At 43.0% G+C, this 26,437-nt stretch overlaps 1 protein-coding gene across 3 annotated transcripts in view; it reads right to left on the minus strand.

Moving 5' to 3' along the window:
* plxna1a (plexin A1a) overlaps positions 1–26,437 on the minus strand; it is a 444,018-nt gene that overhangs the window by 182,486 nt on the left and 235,095 nt on the right. For all 3 annotated transcript variants that reach the window (XM_061736805.1, XM_061736806.1, XM_061736804.1), the window contains exon 9: positions 3,097–3,297. In XM_061736805.1, coding sequence (XP_061592789.1) covers positions 3,097–3,297 — 201 coding nt within the window. The remainder of the gene's footprint in view (positions 1–3,096; positions 3,298–26,437) is intronic.

Consider the following 26,437-nt stretch of genomic DNA (forward strand, 5'->3'; position numbering starts at 1 on the left):
AATCAGAACAATATTTAACGCGCCCAATTTCAGATACTGCTGTCAAAAAGACAAGAAACCAACGTGTCGCAGGTAAAAGTTCACAATCCAGCTTGTAAAAGAAAAACCTGCAATAAACTGACTCCATTTGTCCGGTTTAAGCACCGAGTCTCTTTAGTTTTCTTGAAAGAGTTTCCATGTGAGATGTGAGTCCAGGCTTCACGACTGACGTACGCAAACACCCAAACTTCCTGTGCAGCTCTCACTGATCTCAGAGCTACTTTATTATTCAAAAGTCTCCAAAGTCATTATGTACAAAATCTGTCAAAAACAAGATTAACAACCCTGAAAGTCTAAAAGCACAATCACCCGCGTGAAGCAATTACCGGGACGCACACGCGGCTAAATATGCACGGTTTACCATTTCAAGAGCACAAAGGAGCCGTGGGAGCCGTCACTCCGGCGTGGAAATCAACGTTAAAAACGCCTCCCCCGACCACGTGTGGAGCCGCCGGCCGCCGTCTGAGGCAGGACGGCTGTCAGGACCCGTCGTGGGGAAGCGGAGACGGCAGGTGGTCCTGAAGCAGCCGCGTGGGACGAGCCTGAGACGGGCGAGACGGGCGAGCCGAGCTGCCAGAACCACACCTCGGTTCCTGCTGCCGTGCATGTTAATCGTGTTGCCCGTCACGTTCTGTTAAAGTCATATTTGAAGTCGTTAAAATGCCTCCGCTCGTATTCGTGCCCCTGATCGGAGCTGAGGAGTTCACCGAGACCTCGTCGCCGTGACGACTGGAGTGAGTCGGCCCTGCACCCGTATGACTCCTACACATGTTACGCCCCATTTATCAATATTTGTTAGACAGTCCTGAGAAATGTCACTGATTAAGAAAAGCATCCCTTTCTCCCGTGTGTTGGTTTTAAACGGTCTGACCCCGGGGGTTGGGATGGATGCTGCAGATTTGTGAAGTACGTTGCAGGTACACTGCAAAAACTCAAAATCTTACCAGGAATATTTGTCTTATTTCTAGTTAAAATATCAAATTTTTAGTCGAAAAATAACTTATTTGACAATTTCCACCTGTTTCAAGTAAATTTTCACTTGAAACAAGTAGAAAAAAGATTCTCATTACAAGCAAAAAAATCTTGTTCCACTGGCAGATTTTTTCTACTTATTTCAAGTGAAAATCTACTTGAAACAGGTGAAAATTGTTGTTTTTTCCAACGATGAGTCTTGTTTTAAATGTAATGAGATTTTTTTGACTAAAAATGAGACATTTTATCTAGAAATAAGACAAATATTCTTGTTAAGATTTTGAGTTTTTGCAGTATAAACTACGAGATTCTCACCTGGCTCGCTGACGTGACACATTTTTAGTCCAAAACAACTTTCAGCCTGAATTTATTTCCTTTTTTGCTAAAAAAAACTCCGGCACTTTAAAACCAACATGTTTCCCTTGTATTGCACCAATCACCACAACCAATTCCTTGTGTGTGTTAAAATACTTGGCAATAAACATATTTCTGATTCTGATTCTGATGTGATCACAAGCAACAACCAACGTTAATGTCAGATTCTGATCTGCTAGAAGGAGAATCCGACCTGGGCTAACAGTCTGGACGCAGCCTGAGATTGGGCTTAAACAAAGTGACTGGATCGGGTTCTGGTGGCGGTTTTGGCTCGGTTCGCCACCTTAAACGACACAACTGATGCCATTTCCTCTTCCTCAATCTCTTCCTGGTTATTTCTCTGTCTGACGCTGTAAAGTACCAAGTTTAAACCTGGCAAACCTCCATGTCGACACACCGGGGTTTGATGTGGCTTCACTGTGAGCTCGTGTGGGCTGGGAAGACCAGAACTCCAGCACGGGCCCAAGACAGAGTCCTCTTCTCAGGCCGCCTTTTGAGTTAGCTTTTTCAGATACAGTAATGAACTGAAACTGCCAATTGTTATTTCATTGAAAAAATGAAGTCAATCTAGATAAAGGTGGTGTGGTTGGTGCTGTTTTTTTAGATCTGAAAAAGGCCTTTGATACCATCAATCATGGCGTACTTTTTGGTAAACTTTCCACATTTAATTTTTCATCAGACACCATTAAATGGATGAACTCATATTTAACAAATAGGTCTCAGTTTGTTCGCATTAAAGAATCATCAGTCCAAAACTATTTCCTTAGCTGCAGGTGTTCCCCAGGGATCCATTTTGGGTCCACTTGTATTTTCTTTATATGTGAATGATTTGCCAACTGTGTGCCCTAATTCAAACACCATAATGTATGCAGAGGACACTGTCATTTTTATGCATGGTAGCAGCGCAGCCCAAGTTGCTGATCGCTTAACCAACTCAATGCAATGCGTCACAAAATGGTTAAAGCAAAACTGCCTTCAACTGAATGTCACTAAAACAGTGTGTATGTTTTTTAGTAAAACTAAAACTCACTCTCCAGATCCCGATGTGGTTGTAGATGGGGAGCGACTATGTGTTGTCTCAGATTTTAAATACCTCGGGGTGGTCAGTGATAGTAATCTTACATTTAAAGAACATATCAAAAAGGTTTCTAAGTGCATGAAATTCAATCTGGCAAACTTTAGACATGTTCGCAGTTGCATGTCAACCAAAGCTGCACTAATGTACATGCACTCAATGATCTTCTCCCTGCTGCTCTTCTGAGTGCTGCTCCATCGTGACTTTACTCCGCTCTGTAGCATCTTTTTCTTCTAAAGCCCGTGGTGCAGGTGGGTTTTTTCCCAGAGAAGAACATAGTTATGGGTCGTTGTCGTCGCTCTTTTTTCTTCTGGGCAAAAAGATTCTTATAAACCGACATGCCACCATGATTATATCTGAGACTGTAATGAACGATTCATCAAAGGCTCCCGTTCTTGAGCTGCTGACGCTCATTGGCCGTTCTCAGCACTGTTGCTAAGCGACCAACGTGATTGACACACAGGAAGTGAAGAGACGGAGAGACTATTTAGTCAGAATGCAGAACACGATGCACAATGCAAATCCGTGAAAGTTGAACCGCATTATAGCGAGGGATTAGGGTTTGTCCACTTTAACCCACATTTTGTGAGATCTTAGGGGTGTCGGGGGCCGTTTTAAGTATCGCTGGTTCTTACCGTGGTCTTCTGACACTGTATGCTGGTGCTGTTGAACCGGAGCGCCGGGACGCTGTGCGTGCTGCCCTGGATGTGGAAGATGCACTCGTAGTTCCTCTGGCCGGACTGCGGCTGCGGCAGGTTCTGGGCCAGCAGCGTGATGGGCCTCATCACCCCGGCGGGGATGTAGATCTGGGTGGAGGGCAGGATCTGAGGACAGTCCTGCAGGAGAGAGGAAAAGAGAGTAAGATGGATGAATATAGCAGCGGGATGTCAGACAGACAGGGGGGACAAGATGTTCTGAACAATTAAGCTGGGCGAAAAAAAAAGGAAACCAAAAGGAACTCGTCCCAACAGCTCCACAAATCAGACGTTAAAACTATTGTTCATCCTCATAATTCCGAATTAGCAGCCACAAAGAGAGATCAACATGTCCAAAAATAATTCCCTCATGTTCATTATTGTAAATCCTCTTCTCTTTCTTTGCAATCAGAACCGAACGGGATGCTTTTCCAGGAGCGTCCCAGCTTCCTTTGTGCTCATTCAGACATCAACCAGCCTAAAACCCCCTCACACAAACCCATCAACGCTGGTGGAAATCAACTCTTTATTAAAACGCTGGGTATCCAACGCAGCAGCGACTCGTTACAAAGACTACAAGCCATTTTGGACCCCCCCCTCCCCCCAATCATATTAATGAGGCTTTTATGGATATTAGACAAGCTTTTGCCTAAAAGAATCCAGCGAAGGATATTCTTATTCTTCCAGCGTTGCACTAATTTGGGCGCCCGAGGCGGCGTCCCTCAGGAACGTGGACGGCTCCTGTGAGACGGGGCGGGGGGGCGCCAGACTGTACTGTAAAACCGTGCACGAGAGAGACGGACGAGATGAGCATTCAGCGCTGCCAATCAGTATTTCCTCGCTGCTCTTCAGTGAATACAAATTTGGCCAAAACTGCAGATTTGTACTACATTAATTGAAGCAAATTATAATGTCTACTAGGTTGTTTTTCCTGCCTGAAGTGATTCAGGAACGCAACATGGGTCCACCACCTGAAATCTCAGTACATCGGTGCACATGATGCCGTTTTAAAGACGTTTACATCCGCTTCGGCGGGTTACGTTGAGCTGCAACACGTTCACCGGGGGTGATGCTTTCAGGGCACGTGTTTATTATACGTTGACCTCACATCCAGGTGAAGAAACTCGCAGCCAGTTTCATGGGAGACCTTATCGTAAAAGGGTTTTTACTCATAAAAAAGGGATGATTTAATCTGAGCCTTTTTTTAATACTGAAAAATACTGCTTGAGGAAAAAGATCTAACATCAAGTCTCAATGAAATACTGTTACTTGTAAGCCAAAAATCATAGGTAGGTATTGAAGTTCTGCAAATCAGGACTTTGGTGGCCCAGAGCAAAAACCACTCAAGTGGCTACTTACAGATGAATGAACAGAGACGCATAATAGAGACAAACTAACGTCTTGTCAACAAATCTTTTACTTTATTTGGAAAATAAGAAACTTTTTTGAATCAACTTCCATGAAGACGGGGTTTTGTGTAATATATTTACCGGTATATGTTAAATTAACGAACCCGAGTTGGAACGCTTTGATCATGTGAAGCTCTACATCCCATAATACTTGTGTCGGGGCCCTAAAAATGTGTTTTGCACTCCTCAAAATTGAGAAGTGAATACTTACAAAAGTTATAATTTCCCCTTTAGTTGGAGAAATAACAGGCAGAAAACAGGTGAATCGTTCAGTTGCGGCTACAAGCACCAAAACTGGCACACATACTCCTTAGGGGTTGCTCTTTTGATAAAACCATTGTGCCAAAAAAAAAAACACACACAAAACCTCTAACAAAACTAAAGTATACACTGCCATCCATTTTACCAGTGTCAAACATAACAAAAAAACAAAAAAAACTAAAATGTTGCAGAATATTAGGATTCTGGGACTGATATATGGTACAAGGAAGCCAAAGTGTAAGTCCATGGCTCCAAATTTAGATTCTTCATAGTGAAAAGGTTATGATTTGACACCAAGATCATTCCAATAGGACAACTCTATTGGATTTTATTGCGAAATGCAATATTACTGTATATTCGATGGTGGCCATCTTGAAAAAAGGCTGCCATCTTTTTTTTTTTTTTCTGGCACAATGGTTTTACTAAAAAAGCAACCCCTAAGGAGTATGTGTGCCAATTTTGGTGCTTGTAGCCGCAACTGAACGATTATTCCTGTTATTTCTCTAACTACTTGTTATGACATCAGAGAACAAAAGCTAAGATTAAAGTATCCAACAGTCTGTCTGAGTCCGTTGCTGTTAATTTAAGCAAAATACTTCTCTTAGGTTTATATTAAAATAATATATTTGATTGTATGGTGTTAACATCACTTCGCCCATAAAGGAAATTATACTACTCGACTTTCTTTAGCTTCAAATCTTTCGGTCCCACAGTTTACGTTCGACCCGGCAACCATTGAGCAAAAAGATTAAAGAAAACAAATATTCAGAAGATGATCAGACCACCTGTCAAAATAATGACATAAAACATATATTAGTGACAGAGTATAATGATTAGAACTCATATTTCATCAAGTCTGTCGGAGGTAATGCTTGTACGAGTGTTTTCTTGTCCACCTCACACGGTACCGGGTAAGAACCAGAGCAAACGGAGGACCGATAAGAGATCCAATCAGCGCCGGGAGCCCAGTGAAGCTGACCGTCAGTGATTGTGGCAGTTTAAATGTGAGGTATTCATGCATACCGACAGGCTGCTAATGAACCGTTATAACTAACAGCAAGGACAACAGGAACGAAGGAGCCTGCTGGGCGAAGTAGAAGAAAAAGTGAAGATCCGGAGGTGGATAGAGGTGGAAAACACAGGAACTGCTGCTGACGTCAGTCAGGCCGTGTTTTCATGATCAACGGTGATGTCCGACTCAAGACCACTCTGATTGGGTGAAGATGTCATGTGACATTCATTGCTGCAAGTGTCCTGCATCAAACACGCTTGTGCACGCGATCCAACACTTCTCATTCTTGTTGCAAACCCACAAAAGGGGGGCTGCCGCATGTTTGGAAGTAAATCTGTGTCGTTGGATTTTGAAAGAAAAAATTAAATTTTTAGCTCTGAACATTTATGCATTGAAATTATGTATCTGATTGACTATGTTTACATGCAGTCAAAATTCAGGTTATGCTAATATTCCGGTTACTGAAACATTCAGAATATTCTGTTTCCATGCGTGAGCAAACAGGGTTATCCCTGTATACATGGTAATTAATCATTCGGGATATCTGGATCAAACCAGCGACGCACAGAGAACGTGATGACGCAATTAGCGTAATTTCCGCTTCTTCTGTATCCAAATTCAAAGCAAATGCTGCTTCGCGCAACTTTTCGCTCACCTTCTTGTAAATCTCGCTATCCCCGAACTTTCTACCGTCTACAAATGCAGAAATGTTCATATCCTTCATTACATTTATGAAGTGATTAGTCTCCTCCTCACTCCAAAAGTGTGGCCTGGTCTTGTGTTTCTCCGTGTTTATAAGAACTTCCTGGACTAAAAAGACCAAGATTCCTTGTGAACAGAGCATGCGCAGAAAACAAATTCATGTTCCGTTATAAATAAAGAGTTGATCGAGATATTCCGTTTGGCGTTTATATGACCGAATATTCGGGTTTTAAAAGGAGTAACCCAGGGGTCATATTCAGGTTTTTAAAAACCCGAATATGAGCAAATTCGGGTTATTCAAAGGGGTTATTGGTGTTTACATGGCCGTGCAAATTCGGGTTATTGCCAATATTCGGGTTTTAAAAGGGTTATTGATGCATGGAATGTTTCATCAATGTTAAAATATTCAACCGCAAAAAATTCTACCTTAAAAAAATTCAACCGCAGCATCCGGGAACCCAAGGAAGAGCAATCAATTGTAGATTTGAGGTGCATCAAGCAAAAGCAGCGAGCACGAGTCGCCCCATTGCAACTTCGGCTCATCGGTTGGTTGGACCGGATTTTAGCCACGTCAAATAATAACAGGACTTTGGTGAGTGTTTTAACTCTTCCTGAATGAGGTAGAATTTTTTAATGTTGAAAAACATTCAGATACATAATTTCAATACATAAATATTCAGTGTTTTTTCAAAATCCGATGACAGATTTACTTCCATACGCATGCGTCCTAACGGCAGGATCATCTGCAGCTCATCGACCAACCACTGAAAGTGGGTCAATCTCCATCAACCCTTCCAAATTAAGATGCCAAAATCTGTAGCAGAAATAAACATATTTAAGATTAATAAAGTAGTTTTGGTCTCCATTTCTTTCTTTTTTGTACCACATCATGTAAAAATCATAAATATTTGCATGATTTGGGTCGTGGTCTTTTGATTGACAGCAGATGCAGCTAAAGACTAGCTGCCATGCCGTTAGCTACTTGGAGCTCAGTGTTGTGTTGACTTCCGAGCGGTGAATCAAGATCTCACGGAGCAGTGATTGATATTCCAAATACGTTTCCATGTGATGCTAATTGAGCAGCCTGGCACGGTTGGGCTGAGGGTTGGGCTGAGCGTCGCCCTCAAGGGGTCCGAGAACAAGGCTTAGCTCGTTCTAACCTTTGACCAAACGACGGCAGCCTTGCGGCCCCTTTGAGGCTTCATCACAGCCGGCTCCTCCAAGTCAGGTCGCCTCTTTGGACCCGAGCGGCTCGGCCCACCTGTTGCTGCAGTCCGTACCGGGGAGAGAGGCTTTGATGGCACCGATGGATGACATCACGAGTGGTTTGTTCAGCCCAACTTCACTCACATCTTTTAACCCTTGTGCTGTCTTTGGGTCAAGGGAGGATGAAGGGAGAAAAGATGGAAGGAAGGAAGGGAGAAAAGATGGAAGGAAGGAAAGAAGGAAGTAAGGAAGAAAGGAGAAAAGAAGGAAAGAAGGAAGAAAGTAGGAAAGGGAGTAAGGAAGGGAGAAAAGATGGAAGGGAAGAAGGAAGGAAAGGAGTAAGGAAGGGAGAAAATATGGAAGGAAGGGAGTAAGGATAAAAGAAGGAAAGAAGAAAGGAAGTAGGAAAGGGAGTAAGGAAGGGAGAAAAGATGGAAGGGAGGGAGAAAGGAAGGAAAGAAGGGAGGGAAGAAGGAATGAAAGGAGAAAAGAAGGAAGGAAGGGAGGAATGGAAGGAAGGGAGAAAGAAGGAACGAAGGAAGGAAGTAGGAAAAGGAGTAAGGAAGGGAGAAAAGATGGAAGGGAGGAAAGAAGGGAGAAAAGATGGAAGGAAGGGAGAAAAGAAGGAAAGATGGAAGGAAGTAGGAAAGGGAGTAAGGAAGAAAAGATGGAAGGGAGGAGAAAGGAGAAAAGAAGGGAGAAAAGATGGAAGGAAGGGAGAAAGGAAGGAAAGAAGGGAGGGAGGAAGGAATGGAGAAAAGGAAAGAAAGAAGGGAGGGAAGAAGGAAGGAATGGAGAAAATAAGGAAAGAAGGAAGGAAAAGCAAAGATGGTAATAAAGGAACAAATGACGAAAGGGAGTTAGGAAGAAAAAGGAGTAAAGGAGGGTAAAAAAGGAGGAAAAGAGGAAAGGAAGAAGGAAGGAGAGAGCATGGCAGGATGAAAGAAGGAGAGAAGAATTGGGTCATTTTGACCCAAAGACAGCACAAGGGTTAAAAATCAGAGTCATGTCTCTGAACCACCCAGAGTCACAAAAAAAATGCAGCATGTTTCAAAGTTGTGTGGATGAAAATAATGTGCAGGAATAATCCGAGCGAGTTCTGTGATGTCACAGACCCCTGAACATGTTCACCTGTTCACTGAGCGACATGTGCTGCGTTATATTAGAGCTCGTGGTGCAGCAGGTTCCTCAGACTCTCACAAACATGCACTCCAGCACTTATAACACCCCCCTCCTCCCCCTGTTTAATATTCTACCCCAATCAAGCGTCTGCTCTCCAATTGTGCACGGACATCCTGCCTGGCCGCCGTCCACACACACAAGCACGCTGAGAGCACTTCACATCTGTGCTTCCCCACTGCCCATTCTGTTCCCGACTGCTTCAAACAACACAAACACACATGCACAAGCACACAAAACACACACCGAACACACACGTCTTTCCAGACGAGCATCAGAGCCGCGGTGAAAAGCCCGGTGCCCCGTTCCTCAGAGGAACACACATAAACGCCTGAAATACATGTATGAAAGCAGCTCCCGCACATTCACGGCACAAAGACACACAATCTCAACAACGCGATAAAGGAAAGAGAGAAGGAAACGCACACAAAAGGAGGGAGCGGGTGAACAAAGGCTCCGGGAGCAGAGGATTATGGGAAGCGTTTCATTAGGAGCGGCGACAGGTGTCAGAGCCGCGTCTGCATCAGATAGCCCAGCGTTTCTGCACAATGAAACACAACAATCGCTTTACCTGAGGGATTCCTCTAATTTCCCCCCCCCCCTCCTCTCTTCTCTCTCTTTGTGTCACTCACACTTGATCTTATTTACTCTGTATGTTCTATAACAGGGGTCGGCAACCCAAAATGTTGAAAGAGCCACATTGGACCAAAAACACAAAAAACAAATATGTCTGGAGCCGCAAAAAATGAAAAGTCTTGTATAAGCCTTAGAATGAAGGGAAACACATGCTGCATGTATCTATATTAGTTATAACTGGGGGAAGATTTTTTTTTCATTATGCAATTCGAGAAAAAAGTTGAAATGTTGAGAAAAAAGTCAAAATGTCGAGAAAAAAGTCGAAATGTTGAGATTAATGTTGAAGTACAATCTCGAGAAAAAAGTTGAAATGTCGAGAAAGAAGTCAAAATTTTGTGAAAAAAGTCAAAATATTGAGAAAGAAGTCGAAATGTTGAGGAAAAAGTCAACATTTTGAGAAAAAAATCGAAATGTCGAGATTAATGTTGAAGTACAATCTTGAAAAAAAGTCAAAATGTCGAGAAAAAAGTCGAAATGTTGAGATTAATGTTGAAGTACAATCTCGAGAAAAAAGTTGAAACGTCGAGAAAGAAGTCAAAATTTTGTGAAAAAAGTCAAAATATTGAGAAAGAAGTCGAAATGTTGAGAAAAAAGTCAACATTTTGAGAAAAAAAATCGAAATGTCGAGATTAAAAATGAAAGGCAAAAGGATGAAAAAAAGACAAAAAATGGAAAAAAGAAGAAAAAAAGGAAAAAATAGAAAAAAGTGAATAAAGGAGAAAAAAAGAGAAAAAAAAGAAGAAAAAAAGGAAAAAAAAAAAAAGGTCAAATATTTTTGAGAAGCTCCAGGAGCCACTAGGGCAGCGCTAAAGAGCCGCATGCTGCTCTAGAGCTGCGGGTTGCCGACCACTGTTCTATAATATCCTTCTCCCACCTTTCCTTTCTCATTGTCACCTTATTTTGATCTTTTTTCCCCTGAAAAAAAAAAAAAAAAAATCAGTTCCTCTACTTTATTCTTCTTGCTGCCAGAGATGACTTTCTTCAGATCCTCACCTGGATCTCTGCCAGTCGTGGCAACTCGTTACTGTGACAACAAATCATCTGCGGAGACGCCTCGTTAAGATCTAAATTTACTGCGCTGTAAGTCAGGGGTGAACAGTGATGTGGGGGATGAGCTGCGATAAAGCAGCCCATAAGAAAGAGTGAGAGAGGTGAAGTGACAGGAGGACGGTATGGGGAGGTGCGGCGTGAGGAGGCAAGGTCTCCGGAGCCGTACACTCGTTTATTAAAAGTGAAGGATGGGAGTTAAAGCGGTCAAGTTCTCAAAAGATCTGAGCTGTGTACTCTCTGCCGTTATCCACCCAGACAAACTCACGAATCATCAACACAAACACACAAACTGAGATCCAAATGCCCCCAAAACACTATATACAACACGGAGACGAACACACTCCCACCCACTCGCGCTGAGCCACGGATAAATCTTGCCCTCCGGCTGCCCGCGGTAAACCGGTGCTGGGGGGGGCCTGTGGTGCGTTTTACAGGAGTCTCGGGGCCAAACATACGGATGCTGTGATCAAAGACGGGAGGCAGAGCCTTCAGAAACAAATTAGCTTGAGCTGCTCTTCTGTACAAACTATGTAAACTCTCTCTTAGGTCTCTGTTGGCTTCTTCTTCTTCTGCAGGCAGACACGGTTCACCCCTCACCACATTCTGGGGAAATATTTGATCTGCAGATAGTATCTGCTAACGTGGTCATGTAACTGTACGACTGAAGCAGACTAGGAGTCCAAGAGTTGTGGCTAATTACAGATCGATATCTAGTCGGGGGGGTGGGTGAGAGGAACTGACGGACAAAACTACACACAACTGACTTCTCTGAAGAGTTTCACTCATAGTTTACATCACATCTTAGCCAAGAAACAACAATGGATCCAGTTACCAACAATCTCCTTATGGCCTCAGACAGATCTGTCAACCGTAAAACACAGAATAAAGGTCCCTCTAAAATTAAATAAATAGTTGCACACTTTTCAGTGTTATTCATTTGTGTTTAGGTAGGCTACAGTATATTTGCATACGGTAGAATATTTTTTTGGCTACCAGAAAAACAATGTTTGACCCGGCCTTTATTTGGGAACTTTAATATAAAAAATATTAATAGGGATAACTGGGACTCGGAATGAATCGGCGTGAATCTCGGGATCTTGTTCACGAGTGAGGGAACGATGGAGCGTGAGATTGACAGACGGATCGGTGCAGCGTCCGCAGTTATGCGGTCGATGTACCGGACCGTAGTGGTAAAGAGGGAGCTGAGTCAAAAGGCGAAGCTCTCGATTTACCGGTCAATCTACGCACCTACCCTCACCTATGGTCATGAACTTTGGGTAGTGACCGAAAGGACGAGATCGCGGATACAAGCGGCCGAGATGAGTTTCCTCCGCAGGGTGACTGGACGCTCCCTTAGAGATAGGGTGAGGAGTTTGGTCACCTGGGAGGAGCTCGGAGTCGAGCCGCTGCTCCTTCACGTTGAGAGGAGTCAGCTGAGGTGGCTTGGGCATCTGTACCGGATCCTCCTGGATCCTCCCTAGGGAGGTGTTCCAGGCATGTCCCTCCTCCCTAGGGAGGTGTTCCAGGCATGTCCCACCGGGAGGAGACCCCGGGGAAGACCCAGGACACGCTGGAGAGACTATGTCTCTCGGCTGGCCTGGGAACGCCTCGGACTCCCCCCGGAAGAGCTGGAGGAAGTGTCTGGGGTGAGGGTAGTCTGGGCATCCCTGCTGAGGCTGCTGCCCCCGCGACCCGGGAACGGATAAGCGGCGGACGATGGATGGATGGATGGATGTATGGGACTCGGCCATTATTTTAAGTTTTACGGTATATTAGTCCTATTGGATCTCTTGATGCAGCCAATCGTAACACACAACAATTAAAGGCACTGTTTCAGCTTGGTTTAAGTCCTGCTTTACCTGATAAAGCCCAGGTGGTTCATGTAAATGACAAGTCCACAGGTGCTCCTCAGGGTTCTGTACTTGGGCCCTTACTTTACTCAGTATAGGGACCATTTTCAGGCAGCAGAGCATAAACAGTCATGCCATGCAGATGACACACAGCTATAGCTATCCAAAGCCCATGAGACCGGTAAGATAGCTGGAATAGAAACATGACTTGAAAACCTGAATGATTGCTAAAACTCCAGGGTTGTGTCTCTGGACCTGCAGACTCCGTCTCAGTCTGGCAAGAGAACCCGAATCCAACTTTACACTTAACTTTGTAATGAACTCAGTTTGAACTGAGCTCATTCCAGATGAGAAGACGCTCCGTTTGCAGTCATAACGGCATTGGCAGCGATTCAATCCCTCACTAATGTATGTACTGAGGCGCAGCGTAATGTTACAGTCTGCTTGGATTAGAAAAACAAACTTAATATTAACAATGAACCCTCAGACTGAAAAAGCGATGCAACTAAGGGAAATGACTCATCACTTTCCATTGAGCTTAAAAGTTCGTTTTCATCATTTTAATAGATTGTCATCTTAAGATGCCAAAGTTTTAGCAGCTTGGCGCGAGAGCTCAGGATGCTCTGGATCGTTAAGTAACAAAAACACCTCGGGCTTTAGATGCACTCGTTTATTTACCAAAGGATGAGTCACAAAACTCCCATCCTGCTCCTTCACCTCCGTTCTCTACCTGCCAGGTGGTTTATCTAGCCGCGATGATGCCTGCAGTCACGCTTTCCAACTCTCTCGGACACACTGCGGCATTTTCATAGACAAACAAAGGACGGCGAGAACCAGGAGGATAAAAACTTACACTACAGAGGACGGATTGTGTTGCATCGGGGGATTCAGGATGAAGTTAACTCTTATATTAACTATATATATATATATATATATATACAGTATATATTAGGGTTGTCAAACGATTAATGTTTTTGATCGCGATTAATCGCATTTTGTCCATAGTTAACTTGCGATTAATCGAATATTAATCGCACATTTTTTGCTGTTCTAAATTACCTTAAGGTATTTTTTTTTGTGTTTTTAATACTGTTAACAACATGAGAACATGAGAGGGCAAATTTGCTTGCTTTATGCCAATGTTTATTCAACTTTCCACAAAAAAAAAAGCTTTTGACCTGAATGTAACATTCCTTCATAAATACAAACACTATGCAGTCCTCAACTTTACACTTGTAAAGACTAACTTAAGATTCCTTTTTTTTTTTAAGCAGCTCAATGTAAAACGATGAACCATATGCATCACAAACATTGTACAAGAAGTGCATTGGTCAGTTAAATTCTCCATGTAATTATGGGCATGCCAAGTAATGGCATGACCATATTGCAATCGTCCAGAATGGCCCAAAGTGCAATGCTGCTAACAAGCTAAAGTCGCAAAAGTCCCACGTCACACCAGCGGGTGTACAGCATGACCCCGCTCGGATGTGGAAAAAAAAAATCCCCAAAAAATAAAACACGCCCGAAAAAATGAGGAAAAACATGAAAATGAAGGCGATATATTAGTATCTAGAAAAGGTTTCCCTTTTTTTATTATTATGGGCATGCCAAGTAGTGGCATGACCATATTGCAATCGTCCAGAATGGCCCAAAGGGCAATGTTGCTAGCATTTTGCTAACAAGCTAAAGTCGCAAAAGTCCCACTGCGCACCAGCGGGTGTACAGCATGACCCCGCTCGGATGTGGAAAAAAAAATCCCCAAAAACTAAAACACGGCCGGAAAAACGAGGAAAAACATGAAAATGAAGGCGATATATTAGTATCTAGAAAAGGTTTCCCTTTTTATGGGCATGCCAAGTAATGGCATGACCATATTGCAATCGTCCAGAATGGCCCAAAGGGCAATGTTGCTAGCATTTTGCTAACAAGCTAAAGTCGCAAAAGTCCCACGTCACACCAGCGGGTGTACAGCATGACCCCGCTCGGATGTGGAAAAAAAAATTCCCCAAAAACTAAAACACGCCCGAAAAAATGAGGAAAAACATGAAAATGAAGGCGATATATTGGTATACAGAAAAGGTTTCCCTTTTCTTATTATTCTTATTCCGCACTTTTTTTCGTCCGTTAATGCGGCCCGAACCGCAACGTGCACCCATGCATGGCATACATCGTTGGATGCGTCTCCATCGTGATTCGATGGGTATTACTTTTCTCAGTAATAGGGGTTACCGTGGCAACGCTAGTTGCCAAAAAGCAAAAAAAAAGGCGAAAATTCCCACGCTTATTGCTCGGCTGAACTTTATCGTAGAGACATCGTTCAAACTTTCAAACACTCGGCCCGATAGTCACTAAAGGACCATAAAACTTCATCATGCTAGTTATTACGGTTTTTGCGATATTTAACTTTCAATTTAAAAAAAAAATCACTTTTATTTTGGACGCTTGTTGCTAGGCAACGGTTTATCGTACAGACATCATTACAACATTGACAAACCCGGGACGCTTTGTACTGCAACATATTTTAGTCTCGTCATGCTTGCTATTATGGTTTTTGAGATATTCCACATTGTTCATTTTGATGCTAACAGAACTTCGGATGCTTGTTGCGCGGCAACGCGGTATCGCAGAGACTTTGTTCCAACGTTAAAAGACTCAGGTTGATGTGGACTAAAACATACTGAGGTCTCATTACGCTCTCGTTTACAGCTTTTGAGATATTAAAGCCAAATTGTCCCATTCTATCCTATGGGGCTTGTTACCATGGCAACAAAAACCAATGCATTTGTATGGGGGACCATGTGAATAAACAATCTGTTAATGCTGCCCGAACCGGAACGTGCACCCATGCATGGCATATATCGTTGGATGCGTCTCCATCGTGCCTCGATGAGCATTACTTTTCTCAGTCAAAAGTGTTACCGTGGCAACGCTAGACGCCAAAAAGCAAAAAAAAAGGCAAAAATTCAGACGCTTATTGCTCGGTCGAACTTTATCGTAGAGACATCGTTCAAACTTTCAAACACTCGGCCCGATTAGCACTAACGGACCCTACAAGCTCATTATGCCAATTATTACAATTTTTGCGATATTGACCTTTCATTTTTCTTTTTTATTTCCATTTGACTTTGGACGCTTGTTGCTAGGCAACAGATTATCGTAGAGACATCGTACAAATGTCCCCTGACTTGGCACGCTGTGGACTTCAACATACTCAAATCTCATGAAGCTGGGATTTAAGGAAATTTTATGTCAAAATCCAGGCCAAATGGCCCCATTCATTCGGATGGGGTTTTGTACCATGGTGAAAAAAAAACCTATCCGTTAACGTAGCCTGAACCAGAACGTGCACTCATGCATGGCATACATCGTTACATGCGTCTCCATCTTGCCTCGATGGGCATTACTATTCTCAGTCAAAAGCGTTACCATGGCAACGCTAGATGCCAAAAAGCGCGCCCCATTAATAACTATTGGGAGCACAGGAATGAATGAAATACAAGCGTTAAAAACACCTCAAACTGACATAGAACCACCCCGAACACAACCACTACAGCCCCAAACCAAAGCAGCGAGAGGGGACGAATGGACGGTAGGGCATGCCCATATCAAAATTTCCAGAAATTTTCTAGTCTTATTATTATTCTTATTCCGCACTTTTTTTCGTCCGTTAATGCAGCCCGAACCAGAACGTGCACCCATGCATGGCATACATCGTTGGATGCGTCTCCATCATGCCTCGATGGGCATTACTTTTCTCCGTAATAGGGGTTACCGTGGCAACGCTAGTTGCCAAAAAGCAAAAAAAAAGGCAAAAATTCCCGCGCTTATTGCTCGGCCGAACTTTACCGTAGAGACATCGTTCAAACTTTCAAACACTCAGCCCGATTGTCCCTAACCGACCGTCCAACCTTATTATGCCAAGTATTACAGTTTTTGTGATATTGACCTTTCATTTTTTTTTTTTTTTCCGTTTGATTTTGGACGCTTGTTGCTAGGCAACAGGTTATCGTAGAGACATCATACAAATGTTTCCCGACTCGGCACGCTGTGGACTTCAACATACTCAAATTTCATGAAGCTGGGATTTAAGGAAATTTTATGTCAAAATCCAGGCCACATGGCCCCATTCATTCGGATGGAGTTTTTTGCCATGGTGAAAAAAATACCTATCCGCTAACATAGCCTGAACCGGAACATGCACCCATACATGGCATACATCATTGGATGCGTCTCCACCATGCCTCGATGGGCATTACTTTTCTCCGTAATAGGGGTTACCGTGGCAACGCTAGTTGCCAAAAAGCAAAAAAAAAGGCGAAAATTCCCGCGCTTATTGCTCGGCCGAACTTTATCGTAGAGACATCGTTCAAACTTTCAAACACTCAGCCCGATTGTCCCTAACCGACCGTACAACCTTATTATGCCAAGTATTACAGTTTTTGTGATATTGACCTTTCATTTTTTTTTTTTTTCCGTTTGACTTTGGACGCTTGTTGCTAGGCAACAGGTTATCGTAGAGGCATCATACAAATGTTTCCCGACTCGGCACGCTGTGGACTTCAACATACTCAAATTTCATGAAGCTGGGATTTAAGGACATTTTATGTCAAAATCCAGGCCACATGGCCCCATTCATTCGGATGGAGTTTTTTGCCATGGTGAAAAAAAAACCTATCCGCTAACATAGCCTGAACCGGAACATGCACCCATACATGGCATACATCGTTGGATGCGTCTCCATCGTGCCTCAATGGGCATTACTTTTCTCAGTCAAAAGTGTTACCGTGGCAACGCTAGATGCCAAAAAGCAAAAAAAAAGGCGAAAATTCAGACGCTTATTGCTCGGCCGGACTTTATCGTAGAGACATCGTTCAAACTTTCAAACACTCGGCCTGATTGGCACTAACGGACCCAAGAACCTCATTATGCCAACTTTTAAAGTTTTTGCGATATTGACCTTTCTTTTTTTTTTTTAATTTCCGTTTGACTTTGGATGCTTGTTGCTAGGCAACAGATTATCGTAGAGACATGATACAAATGTTCCCCGACTCGGCAAGCTGTGATCTTCACCATATTCCAATTTCATGAAGCTGTGATTTAAGGAAGCTTTAATGTAAAATCCATGCCAAATGGCCCCATTCATTCGGATGGTTTTTTTTTACCATGGTGGAAAAAAACCCTATCCGTTAACGTAGTCTGAACCGGAACGTGCACCCATGCACGGCATACACCGTTAGATGCTTCTCCATCGTGCCTCGATCGGCATTACTTTTCTCAGTCAAAAGCGTTACAGTGGGGACGCTAGACGGCAAAAAGCGCGCCCCATTAATAGCTATTGGGAGCACAGGAATGAATGCAATACAACCGTAAACACCTCAAACTGACATAGAACCGCCCCGAACACAACCACTACAGCCCTAAACCAAAGCGGCGAGAGGGGACGAATGGGCAGTAGGGCATGCCCATATCAAAATTTCCAGAAATTTTCTAGTTATGGGCATGCCAAGTAGTGGCATGACCATATTGCAATCGTCCAGAATGGGCCAAAGGGCAATGCTGCTAGCATGCTAAAGTCGCAAAAGTCCCACTGCGCACCAGCGGGTGTACAGCATGACCCCGCACTGATGTGGAAAAAAAAAATCCCCAAAAAGTAAAACACGGCCAAAAAAATGAGGAAAAACATGAAAATGAAGGCGATATATTAGTATCTAGAAAAGGTTTCCCTTTTCTTATTATTATTATTCTTATTATTCCGCACTTTTTTTCGTCCATTAATACGGCCCGAACCGCAACGTGCACCCATGCATGGCATACATCGTTGGATGCGTCTCCATCGTGATTCGATGGGCATTACTTTTCTCAGTAATAGGGGTTACCATGGCAACGCTAGTTGCTAAAAAGCAAAAAAAAAGGCGAAAATTCCCGCGCTTATTGCTCGGCCGAACTTTATCGTAGAGACATCGTTCAAACTTTGAAACACTCGGCCCGATAGTCTTTAAAGGACCGTACAACTTCATCATTCTAGTTATTACGGTTTTTGCGATATTTAACTTTCAATTTAAAAAAAAAATCACTTTTATTTTGGACGCTTGTTGCTAGGCAACGGTTTATCGTACAGACATCATTACAACATTGACCAACCCGGGACGCTTTGTACTGCAACATATTTTAGTCTCGTCATGCTTGCTATTACGGTTTTTGAGATATTCCACATTGTTCATTTTGATGCTAACGGAACTTCGGATGCTTGTTGCGCGGCAACGCGGTATCGCAGAGACTTGGTTCCAACGTTAAAAGACTCAGGTTGATGTGGACTACAACATACTGAGGTCTCATTACGCTGTCGTTTACAGCTTTTGAGATATTAAAGCCAAATTGTCCCATTCTATCCTATGGGGCTTGTTACCATGGCAACAAAAACCTAATGCTGCTCGGACCGCAATGTGCACCCATGCATGGCATATATCGTTGGATGCGTCTCCATCGTGCCTCAATGGGCATTACTTTTCTCAGTCAAAAGTGTTACCGTGCCAACGCTAGATGCCAAAAAGCAAAAAAAAAGGCGAAAATTCAGACGCTTATTGCTCGGCCGGACTTTATCGTAGAGACATAGTTCAAACTTTCAAACACTCGGCCCGATTGGCACTAACAGAGCCTAGAACCTCATTATGCCAATTTTTAAAGTTTTTGCGATATTGACCTTTCTTTTTTTTTTTAATTTCCGTTTGACTTTGGATGCTTGTTGCTAGGCAACAGATTATCGTAGAGACATGATACAAATGTTCCCCGACTCGGCAAGCTGTGATCTTCAACATATTCCAATTTCATGAAGCTGTGATTTAAGGAAGCTTTAATGTAAAATCCATGCCAAATGGCCCCATTCATTCGGATGGTTTTTTTTTTACCACGGTGGAAAAAAACCCTATCCGTTAACGTAGTCTGAACCGGAACGTGCACCCATGCACGGCATACACCGTTAGATGCTTCTCCATCGTGCCTCGATGGGCATTACTTTTCTCAGTCAAAAGCGTTACAGTGGGGACGCTAGACGGCAAAAAGCGCGCCCCATTAATAGCTATTGGGAGCACAGGAATGAATGCAATACAACCGTAAACACCTCAAACTGACATAGAACCGCCCCGAACACAAACACTACAGCCCTAAACCAAAGCGGCGAGAGGGGACGAATGGGCAGTAGGGCATGCCCATATCAAAATTTCCAGAAATTTTCTAGTTATTCTTATTATTCCGCACTTTTTTTCGTCCGTTAATACGGCCCGAACCGCAACGTGCACCCATGCATGGCATACATCGTTGGATGCGTCTCCATCGTGATTCGATGGGTATTACTTTTCTCAGTAATAGGGGTTACCGTGGCAACGCTAGTTGCCAAAAAGCAAAAAAAAAGGCGAAAATTCCCGCGCTTATTGCTCGGCCGAACTTTATCGTAGAGACATCGTTCAAACTTTGAAACACTCGGCCCGAGAGTCTTTAAAGGACCATACAACTTCATCATGCTAGTTATTACGGTTTTTGCGATATTTAACTTTCAATTTAAAAAAAAAATCACTTTTATTTTGGACGCTTGTTGCTAGGCAACGGTTTATCGTACAGACATCATTACAACATTGACCAACCCGGGACGCTTTGTACTGCAACATATTTTAGTCTCGTCATGCTAGCTATTACGGTTTTTGAGATATTTCACTCTTCTCATTTTGATGCTAACGGAACTTCGGATGCTTGTTGCGCGGCAACGCAGTATCGTAGAGACTTGGTTCCAACGTTAAAAGACTCAGCTTGATGTGGACTACACCATACTGAGGTCTCATTACGCTGTCGTTTACAGCTTTGGAGATATTGAAGCTAAATTGTCCCATTCTATCCTATGGGGCTTGTTACCATGGCAACAAAAACCTAATGCTGCTCGGACCGCAATGTGCACCCATGCATGGCATATATCGTTGGATGCGTCTCCATCGTGCCTCAATGGGCATTACTTTTCTCAGTCAAAAGTGTTACCGTGGCAACGCTAGATGCCAAAAAGCAAAAAAAAAGGCGAAAATTCAGACGCTTATTGCTCGGCCGGACTTTATCGTAGAGACATCGTTCAAACTTTCAAACACTCGGCCTGATTGGCACTAACGGACCCTAGAACCTCATTATGCCAACTTTTAAAGTTTTTGCGATATTGACCTTTCTTTTTTTTTTAAATTTCCGTTTGACTTTGGATGCTTGTTGCTAGGCAACAGATTATCGTAGAGACATGATACAAATGTTCCCCGACTCGGCAAGCTGTGATCTTCAACATATTCCAATTTCATGAAGCTGTGATTTAAGGAAGCTTTAATGTAAAATCCATGCCAAATGGCCCCATTCATTCGGATGTTTTTTTTTTACCACGGTGGAAAAAAACCCTATCCGTAGTCTGAACCGGAACGTGCACCCATGCACGGCATACACCGTTAGATGCTTCTCCATCGTGCCTCGATGGGCATTACTTTTCTCAGTCAAAAGCGTTACAGTGGGGACGCTAGACGGCAAAAAGCGCGCCCCATTAATAGCTATTGGGAGCACAGGAATGAATGCAATACAACCGTAAACACCTCAAACTGACATAGAACCGCCCCGAACACAACCACTACAGCCCTAAACCAAAGCGGCGAGAGGGGACGAATGGGCAGTAGGGCATGCCCATATCAAAATTTCCAGAAATTTTCTAGTTATGTTTAACCTCATATGGAGGAAAATAAAAGGCTAAAAAAATATCCCCTTCTAAGTGGGATCAAAACGCTTTTTTTGGAAGCTGCTATCCAGCGTTGTCTGCTTTTGACGAGGGGAGGGGGGGATATTACTGCATCGGTCGTGTGTTTGGTTTGCAAGTGGTATTTGAGACTCGACGTACTTCCATGGTAATTCATTTCAAATCGACAGTACATGTGTTTTGATACAGTGTTTTGATGTCTTGAGAAAGGTCGATGACCGAAACGTTGGCCCAATAAATACTGTAGTTTGGTGAGAAGAACGTGTGCGGGAGTTTTCTTTTTTTAAATTGGCTGCGGCTTTCCTCCTCCGACGCACCTTTCTGCAGAACCGGTGTGCAAAACGTTTCTATACTTTGGAAATCGACAGTACATGCAAATAACTTTTTGAAAGTGAACTTGCCGTTCAAAAGTCCCTTTTCATTCTCCATCTTCCTCGCTCTTCAAAAAAGTTCACGCAGTAATCCACCATACTTTTCCTCAAGCTACGGTCCCCTCGACCGCAAGAAATTATAGAATGCGCGTTTTTTTGGGTTTTTTTTTATCCTGCGCGTTAAAAAAAAAATGTTGGCGTTAAGAGGACCTTAAGTTAAAAAGTGTGTGCGTTAACTTTGACAGCCCTAATATATATATATAACTTTACTCTATTGCCTTTCATCCGGATGGAGACCTCACTTCTACGCTGATGTCATAGACGAGGCCGCACCGCCGCCTGGCTGCAGGCTGTCACCAAAGAGGCCACTTCACAGAGGCGCAGACAACCTCCGAGTATGATGGATGAGGTCGTCTTTGTGTGTTTGGCTACGCGTCCGAGTGTCGGGAAAAGGGAGGGGGGTTGAGGGGGGGTGGGTGTCACCGGTGTGGATGTAGGGTCCCAACGGATTAGTGTTACAGACCAATGAACCATTTCAGAAAGAAGGGGGGGCGAGACCCTATCGACCAGCACTCCTACACACACACACACACACACACACACACACACACACACACACCCCGACACACACCGAAATAAAAAGACTTGATATGATGACCACATATCCCAGGAGAGACGGAGGAAGAGTCATCTGTTCAGCAACATCTCAGTTTTGGACAGTAATATAGTTAGACCCTTAGAGAATAAATCTAACAGAAAGTAACACGCCCGCAGAGCAGATGTACGATGGATCATGAAGTAATCCCACCGGACCTGGCCACTGAATCACGCGCAGGACATTTATAAGGCTGTACAGTAGATACAGGAGCGTTTTTTTCTCTCCTCACACACCCCTCTCTCACCGTTTCCCTGCATTAGCAAGTTTTTATTCAACTCATATGTCTGACTTTTATAACCCTGTGGAAAAATGAGGAAAGTTCAAAGTAGAGAGAGACTTTATTAATGCATACATCACTGCATCTGGCCGCTGCTGTTGTGGACAATGAGGCCGCATCCCTCCGGGCTTCCTGTGCACCGTCAATTTCTTTATGTAAAAACCCAAGAGAGGAGGTCAAGGGGAGGCCAGACCAACTAATATCTATCAGCACTTCGGCCGAACGGCAAAGCTCTCGTGGGTCTCGCTGCTCCAGCCCCAACAACATCCGACGTGGGGATCAAACATCGTCTGGTTCACGTGTGAGCTGCAGTCCAATTATTTGACCACTTCGTCAAATTTAAAAACTACCCTGAAGTTGATAAACCAAGATTCAGGACTAAATTGATGGAACGTTGTGTTTCTGTGAAAGGAATACGTTTCTGGACAATCTGAACAAAGAAACCAAAGAATCAAAATCAAACATTCAAAAGAACGATTAAAGCCAGTATGTTAAGGAAATATAATGAAATATTATAGTTACGTTTGTTTGACATGCCCATCGTCATGAAAGGTATAAACATTGTTTGAATGCTATTAACTGATTTGTAACTTGGGAACTAAAAAGGAATGTGACTGTCTGTGTTGACCGGCTGCTATTTGATTTTATTTTGTTTTTGTTTTTTAATTTACGTCCTTTGTAAATTGATTTCTTGGGGTAAAGGGGCAGATTAAATAAGGATTAAATAAGATTATTCTTCTTTCTGTTCCCTTTCATTCATAATTTAGGAACATTTGTGTTTATATTAAATTGTTCTTTCATTTTAAGCGATGAATGAAATAAAGAATAAATAAATACAATTTGAATAAGGGCAGCATGATGGCTTAGTGGTTAGCACTGTTGCCTCACAGCAAGAAGGTCCCCGGTCCAACTCCCAGGCCCGGCAGGGGTCTTTCTGTGTGGAGTTTGCATGTTCTCCCCGTGCTTGCGTGGGTTTTCTCCGGGTACTCTGGTTTCCTCCCACAGTCCAAAAACATGCATGCTAGGTTAATTGATGATTCTAAATTGCCCGTAGGTGTGAGTGTGTCTGGTTGTGTGTAAACATGTGGCCCTGTGATGGACTGGTGACCTGTCCAGGTTGAACCCCTGCCTCTCGCCTGAAAATAGCTGGGATAGGCTCCAGCAGACCCCCGTGACCCTGCAAAGGATAAAGCGGGTATAGATGATGGATGGATGGATGGAATTCGAATAACTTTTGCAGCGAAATGTTAGGGGATGCAGTGCCGTCTTTGGACTACACCTTCTTCATGGTATGAAGCCGAGATGGTGTGTATCTGCTAGCAGAGCCGTCTGGGAGATTTGCGAGGCCCTGTGCGAAATGGACAGGGGGGGCCCTCGCACGCAAGCGTAGCGAGCGCGCGCGATCATTTTTGTTTTTTTTCAGGTCGGATCGGGTGTCTATATGCGCAATTTTAACTCTCCAATTAGCAAAATACTGGATACCTTCCCCTGCTTCATCATCATCTCTTGCCTCGACGCGGGGCCCCACGGCTGCTTGAGATCCGGTCGGATCGGTGATTTTTGTAACAAATTTATCAAACAAGCCTTTCAGAGAGGCATTAAACTCTTCCATTTTCTTTAGTTTTTTTCTTTTTTCATCCCCTGATGTAAATTTCCTGAATCTGTCTCGTTCTCTCGACATTGTGTGACAGTTTGTTCCAACTCCACCGTCTGGATCAGAGCAGCTCGTGTCTGCGCTTGGTCTGACCAGTTGTATTGAACAACAGACACGCGCATCATTGCACATATATTTATTGATATGCACAGACTAGTACACATTTAGGTCTGTAATGGAACGTGACTGTTGATATTTATAAGGGAAAAAAGGAAAAAAGAACGAAAAAAAAAAATTCAAATTTTTTTTTTTTTCCAAAAACGGCCCATAGCGCGAGGCCCCTTGGGGCGCGAGGCCCCGTGCGGTCGCACAGTTCGCACACCCCTTGCGGCGGCCCTGTCTGCTAGTTTGGGTCTTTGTTCTTGTTAGTACCCGACCTAGTTGGGGAGTTGCCGTCCAAGGGACCAATAAAGTATTCTGATTTCACCACCGACTGACACGATTAATGTTCTCATTTTTTTTCCAAGTAAACCCCCCAGGTAAAGTAAGTCCTGATCTATCCGATATCAATACCTTCTTAATCAGCATTCTTAATCAGCATCACGAGGAGCTGCTGGATTCTTTCCCAGCTGTCCTCAGGCAAACACAGAGCACACCCCAGATATGTCAAAACCCCATCACAGGGTCACATGTGGACAAAGAAGTGGAAGCATGTCCTGTGGAGCAGCGCTGGAAGACACCATTCTCCCACAAATGGTACAAGAGGAACAGGGTTATTTCGTTTCTGAAGAAACATATCTGTTTTTCTTTGCCTTACACCTGCAAACCGAAAAACAACTTCTCCATTAGATCAATACGGTGTTCGGTTCTGGTCTTGTTCTGCTCTGCCGAAATTACGTGCCCCATTCTTGGTTGTACGTCTGTCAAAGTAGCATCAGGAGGCAGTTTCTTTGTTCGTTGGTACCTACTAATTCTTTGCATCGCAGAGGAAAAGAAGTTGAACGGCTGGCGAGAAGTGGAAGTCCTCCATGGGACGAAGACGAGGCCTGAGCTGAATTTAGCGTTTTACTGAATTCAGCTACGTTTTAGCCCGATCGACTGACCATAGCAGGTAGGGTTGCCACCTTTCAGAAATAGAAATAAGGAACACCTGATTTCAGCAGCGCAGGAGCCAAAAAAAAGCCCCAAAACTTCTAAACTGAATAAAAATGTGTTTATTTCATATGAAAAAACGAAATGCTTTGATTTAAAGTTTAAAGTGCTTTAATAGCGTTGAACTTGCATGACTGTACAGACAGCCAACCATATAGCAGCTGAACTAGCCTCCTATGCTACGTATGTCCATATCAGCCCAGATATATAATATAGCCTGCAGGTGAAGAATATGGTGTAAAAGTTAATTTATTTCAATAATTCAACTAGAATATGGTGTAAAAGTTAACTTATTTCAATAATTCAACTAGAATATGGTGTAAAAGTTAACTTATTTCAATAATTCAACTAGAATATGGTGTAAGAGTTAATTTATTTCAATAATTCAACTAGAATATGGTGTAAAAATTAATTTATTTCAATAATTCAACTAGAAAATGGTGTAAAAGTTAACTTATTTCAATAATTCAACTAGAATATGGTGTAAAAGTTAATTTATTTCAATAATTCAACTAGAATATGGTGTAAAGGTTAATTTATTTCAATAATTCAACTAGAATATGGTGTAAAAGTTAATTTATTTCAATAATTCAACTAGAATATGGTGTAAAAGTTAATTTATTTCAATAATTCAACTAGAATATGGTGTAAAAGTTAATGAAAATACGGTACAAATCGTGTCCCGTATTAGTTCAATACGGGACGCAACATTTTTTTCCTCAAATAAAAGGACAATTCCGTATTTTACGGGACGGGTGGCAACCCTAATCGCAGGAGTCAATAACACGTCCTTTGCAACTTTTTTCCTGACTTCCTTCAGACATTTATCAAACACTCTTGAAATTAGAAAAGAAAAAGAGATACTGCATCCGCAGGGATCACAAAGCTCTGCGCCGTACGTCTCCATTAGAATAGCAGCGTGTTATCTGTGATGGCTAAGTGTGATTGTGCGTTTATCGGGATGCTATCAGGTCTGGATGGTCAAAGAGGAGGATGTACACGATAAGGATCAGCTAGTGGATCAATAGCAGCCTCTAAAAATACAAAATCCATTGGTGAATGTGTGTGTGCACGTTTTCTGGGGGTGATACACGGTATAAATGACAGATAACAAGGAGCTATTCAGGTTGGCCTCACTGAGCTCCACCGCTCTCCTCCCT

The sequence above is a fragment of the Cololabis saira genome, chromosome 12, assembly GCF_033807715.1.
Source record: "Cololabis saira isolate AMF1-May2022 chromosome 12, fColSai1.1, whole genome shotgun sequence".
NCBI classification, from domain to species: Eukaryota; Metazoa; Chordata; class Actinopteri; order Beloniformes; family Belonidae; genus Cololabis; species Cololabis saira.